This window comes from Passer montanus, unplaced genomic scaffold (genome assembly GCF_014805655.1).
Source record: "Passer montanus isolate IOZ18808 unplaced genomic scaffold, ASM1480565v1 scaffold3, whole genome shotgun sequence".
In the NCBI taxonomy this organism is placed as follows: Eukaryota; Metazoa; Chordata; class Aves; order Passeriformes; family Passeridae; genus Passer; species Passer montanus.
In genome coordinates, this window is record NW_024367707.1 from 17,113,026 (window position 1) to 17,127,678 (window position 14,653).

At 36.6% G+C, this 14,653-nt stretch overlaps 1 protein-coding gene across 3 annotated transcripts in view; it reads left to right on the plus strand.

Annotated features, from left to right (window-relative positions):
- Positions 1-13,614, plus strand: part of SEPTIN10 (septin 10) — a 77,157-nt gene extending 63,543 nt beyond the window's left edge. The window contains exons 6-11 of one of the 3 annotated variants that reach the window (XM_039714131.1): positions 1,753-1,914; positions 3,354-3,450; positions 4,007-4,169; positions 8,746-8,878; positions 11,348-11,533; positions 11,754-13,607. In XM_039714131.1, the coding sequence (XP_039570065.1) occupies positions 1,753-1,914; positions 3,354-3,450; positions 4,007-4,169; positions 8,746-8,878; positions 11,348-11,533; positions 11,754-11,897 (885 nt within the window). In that variant the 3' untranslated portion in view covers positions 11,898-13,607. Of the gene's footprint in view, positions 1-1,752; positions 1,915-3,353; positions 3,451-4,006; positions 4,170-8,745; positions 8,879-11,347; positions 11,534-11,753 lie in introns of those variants that run through there. The other 2 variants (XM_039714133.1, XM_039714132.1) reach the window with 2 other exon arrangements.
- The last annotated feature ends 1,039 nt before the right edge of the window (positions 13,615-14,653 follow it).

A 14,653-nucleotide genomic window follows, 5' to 3' on the forward strand; every position in this document is an offset into this window, starting at 1 on the left:
TTCCTGTACTCTTTCTTTCTGGAAATAGTGATTATTCAGCTAAGGGCGCTGCAATTGTAATTCATTGTCACAGAATTGTATGCAGGTTATGGCTCAGTCAGTAAAGTATTGTGGGGATTTTGTTTGGGTTTTTTCCCTGCAGAAAGAATCTTCAGAAATTTTTATATTGATTCGCAGAGGTACACTTCAATCAGCTTGCTCTTGCAACCAACAATGTTTTCAATTACATGTATTTATTTTCCTTCTTTGTTGCTTATCTAAAGCCAGAGTTAATTTTATGCTTTTCAATTTTTATACAGTTGTGGTGATTTAATGTCAATATTGATAGCTGTAATCACAGTTTCTGATGATTTTGCATTTTACTGTTCTTCTTGGTAGACTTTCTCTGCTATTTGTTTTCTGTTTTCTAAGAAATTATCTCTTAATTAGTGAGTGCTTGAAAAATGTTCACGTTGAAAAGACAACTTTGGTGTTGAAAAAGAGTAGAGGTTAATTTAATTCTGAGGACTCTGTGTTCCATCCATTTTTAGACCTATATTGGAGAAAACCTACGTTGTTGTCCCTCAGCTAATTTGATTGAAGGTGTGAATTACTCCTAGTGTAACAGATTGTTTATTCTAAATGAGTTCAGTTATTACAAAAATATGTTCCATAATTTTATTTGATTTTAGATATTTTACCCCATATATGCTTAGATCATTTATGCTACATAATTAAGGACTATCATCAGGTAATCTTGGAAGTCATACTTCAGAGCTGGCTTGCTTCTTTTTCTTTGGGACATTTTGCTTAAGACAAAAGTCTTACTTGAAAAATACCCATTTTGAATCTATTCTTGATATTTAGGCATTTCCATTCGGGCGGAATATTCAGAAGAATAGAAAGTGTGTATGTTTTTTTTCTTTTTTTCTTTTCCTCTCCTTCTTTTTTGCATCTGTGATCAAGAAACTCTGTAAAACACTTCATCTTCTGAAATCTGAAAGAGTTATTGATGTTGTTCATTCAAAATATTTGGATATTAATTATTTCCATTTGGGCATTAATTTTTTCCATTTAGTTCTGAAAAATGTGTATTTTGGGAGTAGTGGTAGTATTTGTAAGAAAAATTTGGCGTCTATCGCTTCCAAGTTACTGCCATCACTGTTTTAGGAAATAGGACAGTTTAATGGAACTGAATTCTGTGGTCTGAATAATTAGCTCAGTAAAGACTGGTGAGCAAGAAGCTTTAGCCTTTGTTACTCCTCTGCTCATGTCAGATACTGGAGAAACTGTGCTGCAGTGGTGAGGTGAAGAAGACGTAGCTGAAAGGAACCCAAGGAAGAGGCTCAGGGGTAGGCAGGGTTTGGTAGACAGCTTCCTTTTCTTTCTGTGTTTAGACTGCCAGCTTTCATTTAACACCTGAGCCATGTCCCCTGCTGCTATAAACTAAACAATCTATTTTTTTAACAGAGATATAAATACTTAATTTAGTATTTAAGTTAATAAGCAGGCATTGCTTGCATTTGAGTACTTAGCTCTATGAAACCTCCTTCCTTGTTCTTAGAATCAATTACTTTTAAGGGAGTATATTAAATAATTAGTTGCTAGTTGATGCCCATGAGAATATTTTTCATTGTTCATGAAAATTTGATATCACTTGATGGAAAGGTTTGGACTGCAGAGGAAGTCAGCTAATTAAAAACAATTCTATTTACAAAAGTTGCCACCTCAAAATTGAAGTCTCACACATTTCATGTAATTTGTCATTCATAGGTGAATATTATACCAGTTATAGGCAAAGCAGACAGCATTTCTAAAACTGAGCTACAAGAATTCAAGAAGAAAATAATGAGTGAATTAGCTAGCAATGGCATCCGAATATACCAGTTTCCTACTGATGATGAAACCGTTTCTGAGATTAATACCATCACAAATGTAAGTAAATGACAAAAATGTTGATATTTCAGTGCTAAAGCATCATTCTCTAATGCTGATTAATGTTACTGCTTTCACCATTGTCTTTGAACTTGTAAGTTTGCATGTCACGAGTTTGTTTATTCTTCTTATGTGTTGGGGATTTCTTTCCTACTTGCAAATCTTCCTGCCCCTCTGCTGTTGATACCTGTAACAGAAAAGAGGTTCTCATGCATAAATGGTTTTTATACTATCTGGTTAATTAATATATAGTTACTATTATAGATGGACAGATTGACTTTGCTCTTTTCCTCAACAGATACAATTTTACATCTGGTAGTGAAGATATTTAGGTGCCTTATGTCTACAACTTTCTACAATAGCAAGTCTTACACCTGCATTTTTTCTTTACTTAGTACTTTCTTTTGAAATTAGGGCAGATTTTCCCTGAGGATGAAGAAGTCAGATGTAACTGGCTTATTTTCAGTTGTCCTTTCTGACTGTCCCAGGGGTGGCTGCCAGCTCTCAGCTAAGGCTGTGAAGCTAGATGGCTTTGCCTTGAGTGCTCTGTGTTTGCTGCTCTTGTGTGTGTGTTTGTAGGTGCATGTGACCATGTTTGTGTGCACAGGGGTTTGAAAGTAGGGAACAGGAGCCAGCATGCTGGAGCCCATGGCTGTGCATTCCCAACCTCTGTTACCTGGCCAGGGAGTGAGAATGTGCAGCTGTCCATCAGTAACAGGTCCTTTTGCTGTGGGGAAACGTGGTGGTTTGTTACTTAGCACTTCCATGCTCTGCTAGTGATTTATTTTCCAGGTGATGGTGTTTCTTTATTTGGTCAGCTGTTGTGGGTCAGCATGCAGGCAGTCAGTGCCCAGCCTGTCTTTGTGCCAAGCCCACAGCAGTAACCACAGCGCAGGTTCCAATGTGTGATTGTCACGTGAGTGTTACTGGGATATGAGCTCTGACTGAATGTGAGTCACATGTTCTAGAGCAGTTTTCTGTTTGGGGCAGACATTCCTAGTGCAGCTCAGGGTGTAATTGGCTGCCTTTGCCCTTGGGACAGACCTGCTGAATCAGGAACAGCCTGCTGTTCACCAGGTTACTCTGCAGAGTGCCTTTCCAGAGTGTTGGCCCCCCAGCATGTGCTGGGGCATGGGCTTATTCCTCCTGACACGCAGGACTTAGCATTGCTCTCATTTCTCCAGCCTGTTGAGGTTCCCCTGAGTTGTCAGTATACCCATCTGGATCTATCAACTGCTCCTCATGTTCTATTGTAGTTAATAGTTTTTTTATCAGGAGATACTGCCTAGCTACTGATCTCCTAGAGGTGGTTTCTGGTTTTAACTGCTTGTTGGCTTTTCCTGAAATGGTGTTTTCCTCCCTAATTTATTTCTGAGGTGTTTCTCTGTTTTTATGTAAGAGTGCTGACAGATAAGACTTAATTGGTACATCTCCTACAGGGTTATTTGCCATTTGCTGTGGTAGGAAGTATGGAGAAGGTGAAAATTGGAAACAAAATGGTGAGAGCTCGTCAGTACCCTTGGGGCATTGTAAAAGGTAAAAGAATTCTTAAAAATATCTTTATGAGCTTTTGCTCTTGTTGAAGTATAAAATCCACAGTAATACAAGGGGCTCTTTCACTGATGCCAGGCTGATGTATTTTGCATCAACAGTATAAGGAACTTAGCAATTAATACTTGAGACATGCACTAACTTGTAATTTCATCCACACTGGTGCATTCTTGGGATCAAAGTATGAGATGGTGTATGTAGTGTTCGGGCAGGTTAAGATAGTGGCAGTACCTCTAGCACTACCAAATTTCAATCATTTGTGATTGTCAGTAAAGAGGGTTAAAAAAGAGAGAAATGTGATGGTCTTCATCTCAAGCAGGAAATCAGGACAGGTTGAAATATGTTCACCAGTACTTCCATGTCTTCAGTACTTCAGTGTGTATATTAAAAATTATAAAGACGTGTAAGAGGTATAATAAACAACAAGATACTTTGTTCACTAAATATACTTCTAGGGAAAGGTAAGTGATGATGTTTATAATGTATTTTGACTATTCTGCTACTTCTGCATAATAATAAAATCATCTTCTTTACTGATTAGTGGAAAATGAGAACCACTGTGACACTATAAAGCTCCGCAGGATGCTTTGCACAAATATGGAAGATTTAAAGGAGAAGACTCGTGCATATTATGAGTCATACAGGCGCTGCAGGCTGGAAAAGTTGGGTTGCAGAGACATTGGCCCTGAGAGCAAACAAGTCAGGTAAAGGACTTGGTGTGCAGCACTTGCTTTCAGCATCCTTTCACTTCACATCAACCCCATCAGAGCGGCCGTTCATACATAAAATAAGCTTTCTAAGACTGAAAGAATGTTTTTTTTTTTTGATTGAAGGATGTAGCTGTTCATTCAGTTACCTTCATATATGGGTTTGAATCAGTATTCTTTTTAAAACATGAAAGCCAGTTGTATTTCTGAAATCTTTTTCTTCTATAATACACCTGAGGATTTTAATTTTTTTCAGGAAGCATGTCTGTTTTCTTTACGTATCTGTGCTTTGCGAACTTTTAGATTATTTTCAGTATATATTATTATTATGTTTTACTTTCTTTCCTAAGAATGTCTGATATAAATAATAGTTTGGTTGGACTCCAGGTTCAGAAGGAACTGAAACAAAAACTTTTACAAAATAAGTGGTTACACTGTTGACTTCCCACATTATCTGCCATGATAACAAATGTCTTAGCATTTTCAGGTCAAGAAATCTCTTGCTGCACTATAGGGAGTTAAAAGAGGATTCCAAAGAAACGTTAAGCAGAAGGTTATAGACACTCAGTTGTTTCATGTAGTAAAGCTGCTTTCTGCAGGAAGCATTTAAAATTTTATATCCATTTTGTTTAATCTTTTATTTCCAGTTCTCTCATCTCCCTCTTCCAGCTTCCTTTGGGTTTTTTTTTTTTTTTTTTTTTTTTTTTTTTAATGCATGGGACTGTACTTTTAACTGGTCAGAATCATGCTGGGGAAGAGCTGATGCTTCGTGAATTGTTCAAACCTTCATGGTTTAGTGAAGCACCGTTACTGCACAGTTGTGGTAGGAAATACTGACTTAAACCAGGCATGAAAACAAAATAAGACTTTGCTTTAAAAACAGTTATTCATTGTTTGAACCAAGGCACATTTTCATATTAATTCATTTAGATGATGTTGAGCTGACCTTGAATCAGTGGTCTCTTGACATTTCTCTTCACTTAACAAGAATGTAATACATCCTTTTCATAAAAAGAGAACCAAAGGTGATAGAGGTTTAAAACCAACTGAAATTAACTGTAGAATTTTAATTTGGTTTATGTTTAAGAACATGTGTTAATAGCTGATGTCTTGTTGTCCTTGTGTAGGGAAGATTTATTTTTTACAGATTGGTTCATTGCAATACTGACTCCAGTACCTTCAGCTTTTCTGAAGCTCCATTTCATGGAGTACAGCCATCTCAGGATAAAAGTTAAATTATAAAAACCATCATCCATAGAAGTGTTTTGTTCTACAAACAAAGGAATTATCTTTGTAAAACCCCTACACAGTTTGTGTTTTGTAAACAGCCTAAAGTGGCAGGTCACATCAGAATGTCCCAGTATTTTGCATTTCAGAGCTCATTTAAAAGTTGTCTGCTTCTTAGATATACAGAAGAGCTGAGTTCCCTCTGGTGTGTAGATTTTATGTACAGACCACTAGATGTCAGTTTTATTGAGAGAATTTTGGCAAGAAAGACACTTAATTACTAGTTTTGGTAAATCAGTTTTATTGAAAATGTCATTGTTTTGGAAGAATGAGAATAGATATCCCATAAGAATCTAGAAAAATTAACTTTTTCCCAGATTTACTGCAACAGGAAGAGAAAAGTAAGACTAGGATAGATGTGGTTGTCCCTCAGTAATGTGGCATAGTGAATGACGCGAGGTCTGAAAGAGAAGGTGTTTGGTGTTTTGGGAGAGATATTTTATGGTACTATTAAAAATTAAGAGAATTTAGAGGATGTGTATGCAATGTAATTAGCAGACCAATGCAGCCTTACCCATAAGGCGCTTTATCAGGTTACTGGGGAAACAATAAAAAGTGTCATCCTCAGCAATGTGATAGAAAATATCTTTTTATGTAAAGGAAGTTTAGTGGTTCCCAGTTTACTTATACATTTAAATAACTTTTAGAATAGGTACTATCCAGTTGTTTTAGGCAAAAATGTATTATTAAATTGTCATCCTCTTGGTCCTTAGAGATGTTTACAATATATACATATGGATTCTAAGAGCTGTAGTTTTACAGTATAATTAATATTGCATAGCAGTATATGCCTGAAGATTAAAATGTCATGCCAGTTGTATAAATAATGATCAAAATGCATGTTGAGAATTCATATTTTGTACCTGTGATGTAGCTGTCTACATAGTAAATTTGATAATAATGTAAATTTAGAAAACCTTTGCTAGACTTGAGTAATTGGCTGTTTGTAGCCTTTGAACACTGACACTTGAGTAGCAAAATGTGCCCTGCCTTCTGGCATATTGGGAAGAAGCTGTCTGTGAAGTTCCTGTACTACTTGTTGGGATGTAGAAGTAGGACAGTAGTTTATTTATCCAAAGTTGTATGCCACTGCAACATCATCTTTTATTTCTTTTCTTCTTTTTATGTGTAATATGATTATTTACTGAGTTGAGCATCTTCAAAGTTAATCTTTTACTAATTTTAACACAAAATTGCTTTTACCTGATAAAGTAACCTAGTCTGGGTCTAAAGATGTCCACATAAAGAAATGAAGGTGTAATTGTAGCATGTTTGCTTAGTCTAGCATTTGCTCTAGCAGCTTTATCATTCCCAAAGGCAGCATTTTATCTATCAGAACTGACACTGTGTGCAGAAGCGTGAAGAGTGTGAGATTGCTAGCACTTGAAAACCTGTGCTGTAGCATTATTGTCTAAACTTGGAGATAGTGTGAATTAATACATCTGTGTGAAAACCATGCCCCTGTTTCACATGGATTTAGGGATTTAGAATTTCAGGGTGATCTGTTATTTCACAGCTGATTAGAAGCCCCCAAAACAAACCCAGACACAAAAGGGTAATTGTTCTGAATTTATTTTGTTTCCATGTAGTGCTCGAATAAGATAAAATAAGAGCAGTGCTTTGGCCTTGATATCTTACATTATCTGCATGTGCAATTTCAAGATGTTTCTTCTCTCTTTAGATGATATTTTGAATACAAATAAGAAACTTTAGGATTGAGAAACTGCCCAGTCAACATAAATTTAAAGACAGAAGAGAGCTGTTTAAGCTTAGTGTTGCTCTAAATAATTAACTCTTTAGATTTTCTTTTGATTTTTCCATTTATAAATGGTTTAAATGAAAACAGTAAAAGATAGGACAAAAACATAAGTGTGTATGTATATTAAAAGTATAAATCAAAATCAAATACTTAATATACATACCTGTTTATTTTATATGAGGGTGGAAGGCATAAGTTACCTGGCAAAGGACAGTAACTCACATTAGCTGGGAAGGGCTGACTTAGCAAAATGGGTAAAGAACAACCCCAGAAAAAGGTTACAACATTATCCACAGTTTGATCTGTTCTTAAGCCAAATGTAGAAGACAATGCTTTTGTGTTTTCAATAACCATTAAAACAGCTGTGTTCCTCCAGTTGTGCTCTCTGGAATCATGTGACTTAGAGAAGTTTATAGTTTGATGGAAGAACTTGTGTCATTAAGCAGGTTTGCTTTTCAAAGGAAGTTTGGTGTGTGAGGTGCATCTGTGTACTAGCTCCATTAGTATTTCTTGAAAAGCACAACATTTCCCACCAGCACTGCCTGGCAGTGGTAGTATTGACTCTGAAAATGTCAAGCCTCTAGTAGTTTATTCATATGAATAAATTACTAGCATCTTTTAATTTGCCATGATATGCTTTGACATGAAAGAAGTAACTCAATTTCAAACACCTGTTGTTTGGAGGGAAAAAATGATCTTGTGTACTGAAGAGGAGGGAGTCATAGATAGTAAAGAAATGTTTGATTTACTTGCTGACTTGTTTTTTTTGCCAGAGATTTGCTCAATGATCTGAACTAATTTACTCCTTCTATATAGTTTCAAATATAAGTATAGTATATATGCAGTTTATTTACCTCTGGAAGAGAGGGTTCAGGAAAAAACAAGCAGTCTTGAGGTTTTGGCTGTTGCATGTTGGAAAGTAACCCTGTGTTTTGGATGTTGAACTATTTAGGAAATTGAAATCATTCTATATTAATGTAATTCTGCCATATTTAAATTCTGACATTAAAAAAAGAGCGCTGTATGTTTTGAAGATCCTGTTATTTTCTTCCGTTTTCATATAGGAGCAATCAGTTTTTGTTACATTAGTGCTCCAGATTAATTGTTTTGTATGGTCCTACTTGAAGACTGAGGTTTCACAATGTGGAAATTTAAGGAGATTTTTCTGGCAATTTCAGTGTCTTAATAGTAAGCAACTAAAAGAAGAAGCTTATGCCTGTTGGAGTCAGAAAGGTATAAATCAAGTGTTTAGAACATGAGATGCCTAAATTGTTGTATTTTCTTTGAAATGTAAATTGCCCAGGAGCTGTTAGCATAAGTAATTGTCAGGGTTGTTTACGTAAATAAAAAAATAGAAAGATAAGATGCTTGCTTCTGTTTAGGTTTCTTCCTGAATTTTTATGTGGGAAGCTGTAGAAATTAATATTTCAGATGAGTATTAATTGTTTAAATACTTTTCTAGATTGTTGGTTTTCCACACTGAATAAAGCAGCATGCTGTAGAGTTGCTTACATTTTTGAACTTCAGTCTACAGGAAGTCATTGAGGCAAAGAGGCTCGAGTTCTGCCTTGAAGTGGAAAGAAAAGAAGAGGAGATTAAGCAACGATTTGTGCAGAGAGTGAAGGAGAAAGCAGCAATGTTGGAAGAGGCAGAGCAACAGGCAAGCGTGCCTGTCTGTCTTGAGTTTGTTTTCTGAGATTTGGAACAGCTAAGTTCTTAACAAAATCACTGGTTGATATTTAGAATTTCCTAATATTTTGAGGACAGTAATGCATTAAATCAAAAGCAGTTTGATTAGACACCAGCAAACAAGAGAATATGTCTTATGAGGAGCAGCTGAGGGAGCTGGGGTTGTTTAGCCTGAAGTAAAGAAGGCTCAGGGGAGAGAGACTTCATAGCTCTCTACAACTACCTGAAAGGAGAAATGTAGTGAGTTTGGGGTTTGTCTTTTCTCCTAATTGCTACGTGACAACATGAAAGAAAATGGACTTAAAGTTGTGTCATGGGAAGTTTAGACTGGATATTAGGAAAACATCTTCACTGAAAGGGTTGTTAAGCATTGGAGAACAGGCTGCCCAGGAAAGTGGTGTCACCATGCCTGGAGGTATTTAAAATATGTGTAGATGTGGCACCTGGGGACGTGGTTTAGTGGTGGACTTGGCAATACTGGATTCATGCTTGGACTTGATGACCTTAAAGGTCTTTCCTAGCATACATGATTCTGTGATTCTATAAACGGATCTTGTTTTGGGAAGGCAGGAGCTTATGGTCTGAAGGCATTGGTGGGTAGGTGGTACACATCTGTAGAGTAGGAGTTGATGTGGTGAAGTAAGAGGGTGATGAATGCAATGGTTATGTTTCCTTGTCTTCTCTAGCAGTGTGCTGAGAAACATGGTATGCCGTAACAACACAGTAGGTGCTTTTGTGCATAGATTGCTCTGTGAAAAACAAGATTTTAGGAAAAAGTCTTTCCTGAGGCTTTTTATCAGAGTTGGCCATGTCTGTTTGCCTGATTTCCAGATTTAGTTATTAAATCTAAGCTCAGCCCTCATGCTGAGAGGTTTGAAAGTGTGTGTGTCTGGTATTCTGTTGGTTTGTTTTGGTTCTGGTTTCAAAATCTCATCTACTCCCAGCTGCCTTAAGGCTGTTTGAAAACGTGGAATATATCTTGGCTCTGTTTTTGAAGATTTAGTCCTGTCAAGCTGGACTAGCAAGATGGGATCTTCTCATCTACTTTCTGCCAGACTCTTATTGTGGTCATGCGTATTTATATTCAAACACTGGTTTAATTGAAATTAGAAACCTGTGTATTTTTATTAATGTTACTTTCTGTATGTCAGTACCCCAGCAAAGCTGTAGCAGGTTTTTTGAGCTGTTCAGGTGCATGTTTTAAATAAGAAAGCAACTTAATTTTTTTTTCTAAATCTGTTAAGACACCCATGCTACTTGTAGAGAAAAAAAATTAGATTCAGTCCTTCTCAGTGTGAGGCTGTTCAATTGGAAGAATGCTTGGCCATGTTCAAAGCAGGTTCAGCAAGGTCTTACCCGGTATCTGTGCTAACCCTTTGATATTTTCCTTGTATGATATATACCAAGTGGTTTGTGAACTCTGCATATTGCAGAATTATGGATATTAGTTTTCTAAGTTCCTTATGTGGGAAAGTGATCATGCAGTCACTCCTAAAGAACATTTGTCATGTACTCTTGCTGCTGTATTTGTATCTGGAAACTAAAGAAAACCAGGAATTTCTGTTGAATTTCAGATTTCTTTCACATCCTTCATTTAGAGGAGACTTGCAGATACACCTGTAAAATTTGTCAGGTCTGCTGTGGACAGCAGGCATACATTTATATTTATATAGCATTTATATATTTTTATATATTTATTGTATATATTATATATATTTATTTATATATTATTATATATAAATATATATATTTATATAACATATATATTCTTAGTTTCTTGTTTGCAAAAGCAGGATTCTAGGAGAAATTGTGTAGGGAAATGGGAAATGAGGAAGGATGAAGTACCCCTTTTGTTGTCACATACAACTTCACAGTAGGTTTAAACTGGTTAAAATACATCTGGAAAGAAAAATGCAGTAGTATGGTCAAAAAATGCAGTAGTAATGTCAAAAAAACCCAGTCAAAGAGCTGAAAAGTAGGTAGCTTCTTGCAGCCCACCAGTAACTCCCCAACCAGACTAACTCTGTATACTTATTAATATTTAAATCTGATCAATATACACATCCCCACTATATTCTACTTGAGTAATCTTGATTTAATCTGTCTGTTGATAATTGGTTAGTCTCCAAAGGCCTCCTTATTTTGATACAATAAAAATACAGTAAAATGTAGTAGGGAATCACTTAGTGCCTTCTATGTTTTCCACCTGTACTTCAAGAGTAGTAGTCTGGATCATGAGAACAGCCTGATAAAAGTTACTATTTTTCCGTATTGCTGCTTTTTAATCTTAATGGTTTGGGGAAATAACTGCAATTTTTAACGACTATTAACACAAGCTGACATGGGTTTTAGTGTTATTTTGCAGAGGGTTTTTCTATTGCGATATCACCACCTTGTGTTGCCGGTTGGAAATGTTATTTCTTGTGCTTTCTTTGAATAGGTACTGACTAAATTTGAACGTCTTACGCTAATGCATCAAAAAGAGGAGCTGAAACTAGGGGAAGAGAAAAAACTTCTAGAAGATGAAAAAGCTCTGTTTGTTGAGAAGAAAGCTATCACTAAGTCTGTTCAGTCACAAGTATCTGTCTCTACCCCTGTTAGTTTGAAGACACAAGGACTGCAAAAAGTAAGTGCTGATGCCAGTCATCAGAGAGCAATGAGAAAGTTCTTCACATTCACTTTTATAACTCAAATTTCAGTAATCATTTAGAAAAGACAGAAGCTCCTATTCTGTGATAAGAAGACAGAAGTGTATAAAATACCCTCATGTTTGGATTTACTTTTAGAGTAATTGCTGTAAATTCTATGAGCATTGTTTTGTCTTTCTTTTCTTTTTTCCATGAAAGAAGCAAGATTTTCAACTTGAAGTCCAGTGCTCTCATATCAGAGATGAAGGAGCTATGAATGTTGGAGAGCAGAGCGAGAGGGAGAGTGAGATGGAGGAGTTAGAGAGAGAAATTCACCCAGGGAATTTCAGGAGTAGTATTTGATTGCAGCACTCAGGTTTTGAATGGTAGGGTATGCTAATAGTTTTATGAAGTGGTCTAACTGCTGTTTGGCCCATATTAGCTATGTCTTCCTAGTACAGGTTTTTGAGAGAAGAGATTGTGTTTTTACAGCAAATTTTATCAAAGTGCAGAATATGACCCAATAAAGATTTCACTTTCTTCCCACCCACACACTTATTTCTTTCACCACTCTCAAAAGAAAAGCTTGAATAAATTGTGAAAATTCAGAAATACTTTCAAAAGTGGTGTCCAGAATAATATGCCCATGATTTATGTAAAAAACATTGAATTAAATACTTGTATGTTAAATTAAATTGACTTTAATGTTTTTCTCCTCTAAAACCAAAAGTCAATTAACTTATTAATTTTCTTTCCTGATAATATACAAATTTACTGCAGATAACATTTTCTTAATTAATAACTTCCTGCAGTTGAAAACAGATTATTTGGTTCTGAATTTATTTATAACTGCTATATTCTGAAGAACTTTAGAAGCTACATTGGTGCACATATTTCCACAGATATCATCAAGCTTTGACATTTTTGGGTTGTATGCTAAAAGCCTAATTTGGCTAAAATTTATTGCATTTCAACTACTGTTACCAAATTCATTTTCCTAGATTCCTTTTTTTTCTGGATTTGCGTATGAAAGTGTAATTCTTGGTAACAGAAGTCATTATCTGCACTACTTCGAGCAACTCCACTGGTTTAGTTTTATTTCTTCAGATTATGCTAAGTTTATATCCTTGCTGTGGTTTTTCAGTTCCAGGTTTATGTAGTACTGATGACAGAAGACACAACATTGGTAATTTCTCATGAGGAAGCAGTGATTCATGGTGTGCTCTTGAAAGTATAGGAGTTCCAGTTTCTTACTTAAATGTTTGGCTAATATCTCTTGTTGCTGCATTCTGCAAAAGAATAATTTTTAAGCATGATCTGTACACACGCAGTGTGGTGTTACTGTCATTGTCATCACAGGGTTTCTGTTACAGCTCTGCCTTGATCCGTGTTTGCCTTACATAAGTGTGCTCAGCTAGCTTTAATTTAAAATGCATTGTGCCAAAGAAGGTGTCCCTGCCACAAGCAGTTCCATTCAGACTATGAAGAGTGTAGTACAAAAGTATTCAATGACTATATCCACTACATGCTTCCTAAAGAGTTCTTTTCAAATGGTATTGTTTATTAGTCCACTAAGTGTTATTTAATATAACTATTGACATATTTGAACCACTTACTGATTTTGCTGCTAGATTTTTGTTTATATGGTTTTATGTACGAGCAGTGTTCTAAATTTCAGATACAGTCTTTTTAATCAAAATTTACTGAGATATTTTTGCAATGCTGTACTGTTGCAGGATAGTTCATCTGATATTACTAACTCAGTATGGAAAGTACCTATATTTGATGTTTTTGAGTGTGGTATTCAGTTACAGTTGAAGGTTTACAAAAACACCGTATTGGTTAAAACACGCTCTAAGTGCGTTGTATGTTTTCAGTAGTCATGATAAGTGATGGGAAACTATAAGAGGTACAGTTCTCTGGAGTTTTGTTGCTTGACTGTTTAAAAATTACATACTAACTTGACAGAAATAAAATAGATTGGTTTTCCCAAAGTGTTACTCTTGGTCTGCTTCCTGTCCCTCATGTATTATTAAAAAGGAGTAAGATTTCACATTTAACTGAAAAATATGAAAGTTTTACATCTGTTTTCAATATCTTAGATCATTTATTGACTGGGAAAAAATAGGTGATTTGTGTGAACTGTACCACAAGGGCAGTGTGACTTGTGATCTGCTTGTCATATACCACTGTACTTACCATGTAGTCATGGAATATCTCCAGTTGGAAGAAGACCATAAGGAGTTGGAAGAGACCCTTAAGGTTCATTGACTCTAGCTCTCTGCTCCTTGCAGGACTGCCATAAAATCCAAACCAAATGACTGAGAACATTGTCCAGACACTCCTTGAACTCTGTCAGACTTGGTGTCATGACTACTGCCCTGGGGAGCTGTTCAGTCACCAGCTCTCACCTTCTGTTTTACTCACACAGTGATGCCATATAATATACTGTATATTTTAGAGAGGTGGAATGGACCTTAAAGATCACCTAGTCCCAAGCCCCTGACATGGGCAAGGACACCTCCTACTACACCAGGCTGCTCAACACTTCATCCAACCTGGCTTTGAACACTGCCAGGGATGGGACATCCACAACCTCCCTGGGGACAACCTCTTCATGTCCTCACCACCCTCACAGCAAAGTATTTCTTCCTAGTATCTAACCTAAATTTCCTCTCTTTTATGTACCCATTGCTCCTTGTCCTAGCACTATCTGACAGAGTCCCTGTAGGCCTGGCTTCCCTGTAGGCCTCCTCTAAATATTGGAAGGTTTGTTCCACACAACCTTCTCTTCTCTGCACTGAACAGCCCCAACTTTCTCAGCCTGTCTTTGTAGGGTAGGTGCTCCAGTCCCCTTACCAACTTTGTGGCCCTCCTCTGGACTTGCTCCACCAGTTCCATGTTCCATCCAGAACTGGATGCAGGACTCCAGGGGGGTCTCACAAGATCAGAGTAGAGGGGCAGAGTCCCCTCCCTTGCCCTGCTTGGGATGCAGCCCAGGATGTGGTTGGCTTTCTGGACTGTGAATGCACATGGCCTGTGTTGAGTTTGTGTTGAGTTTTCCATGAACCATCACCCCCAGGCCTTCTGCAGGGCTGCTCTCAATCATATCTCTGCCC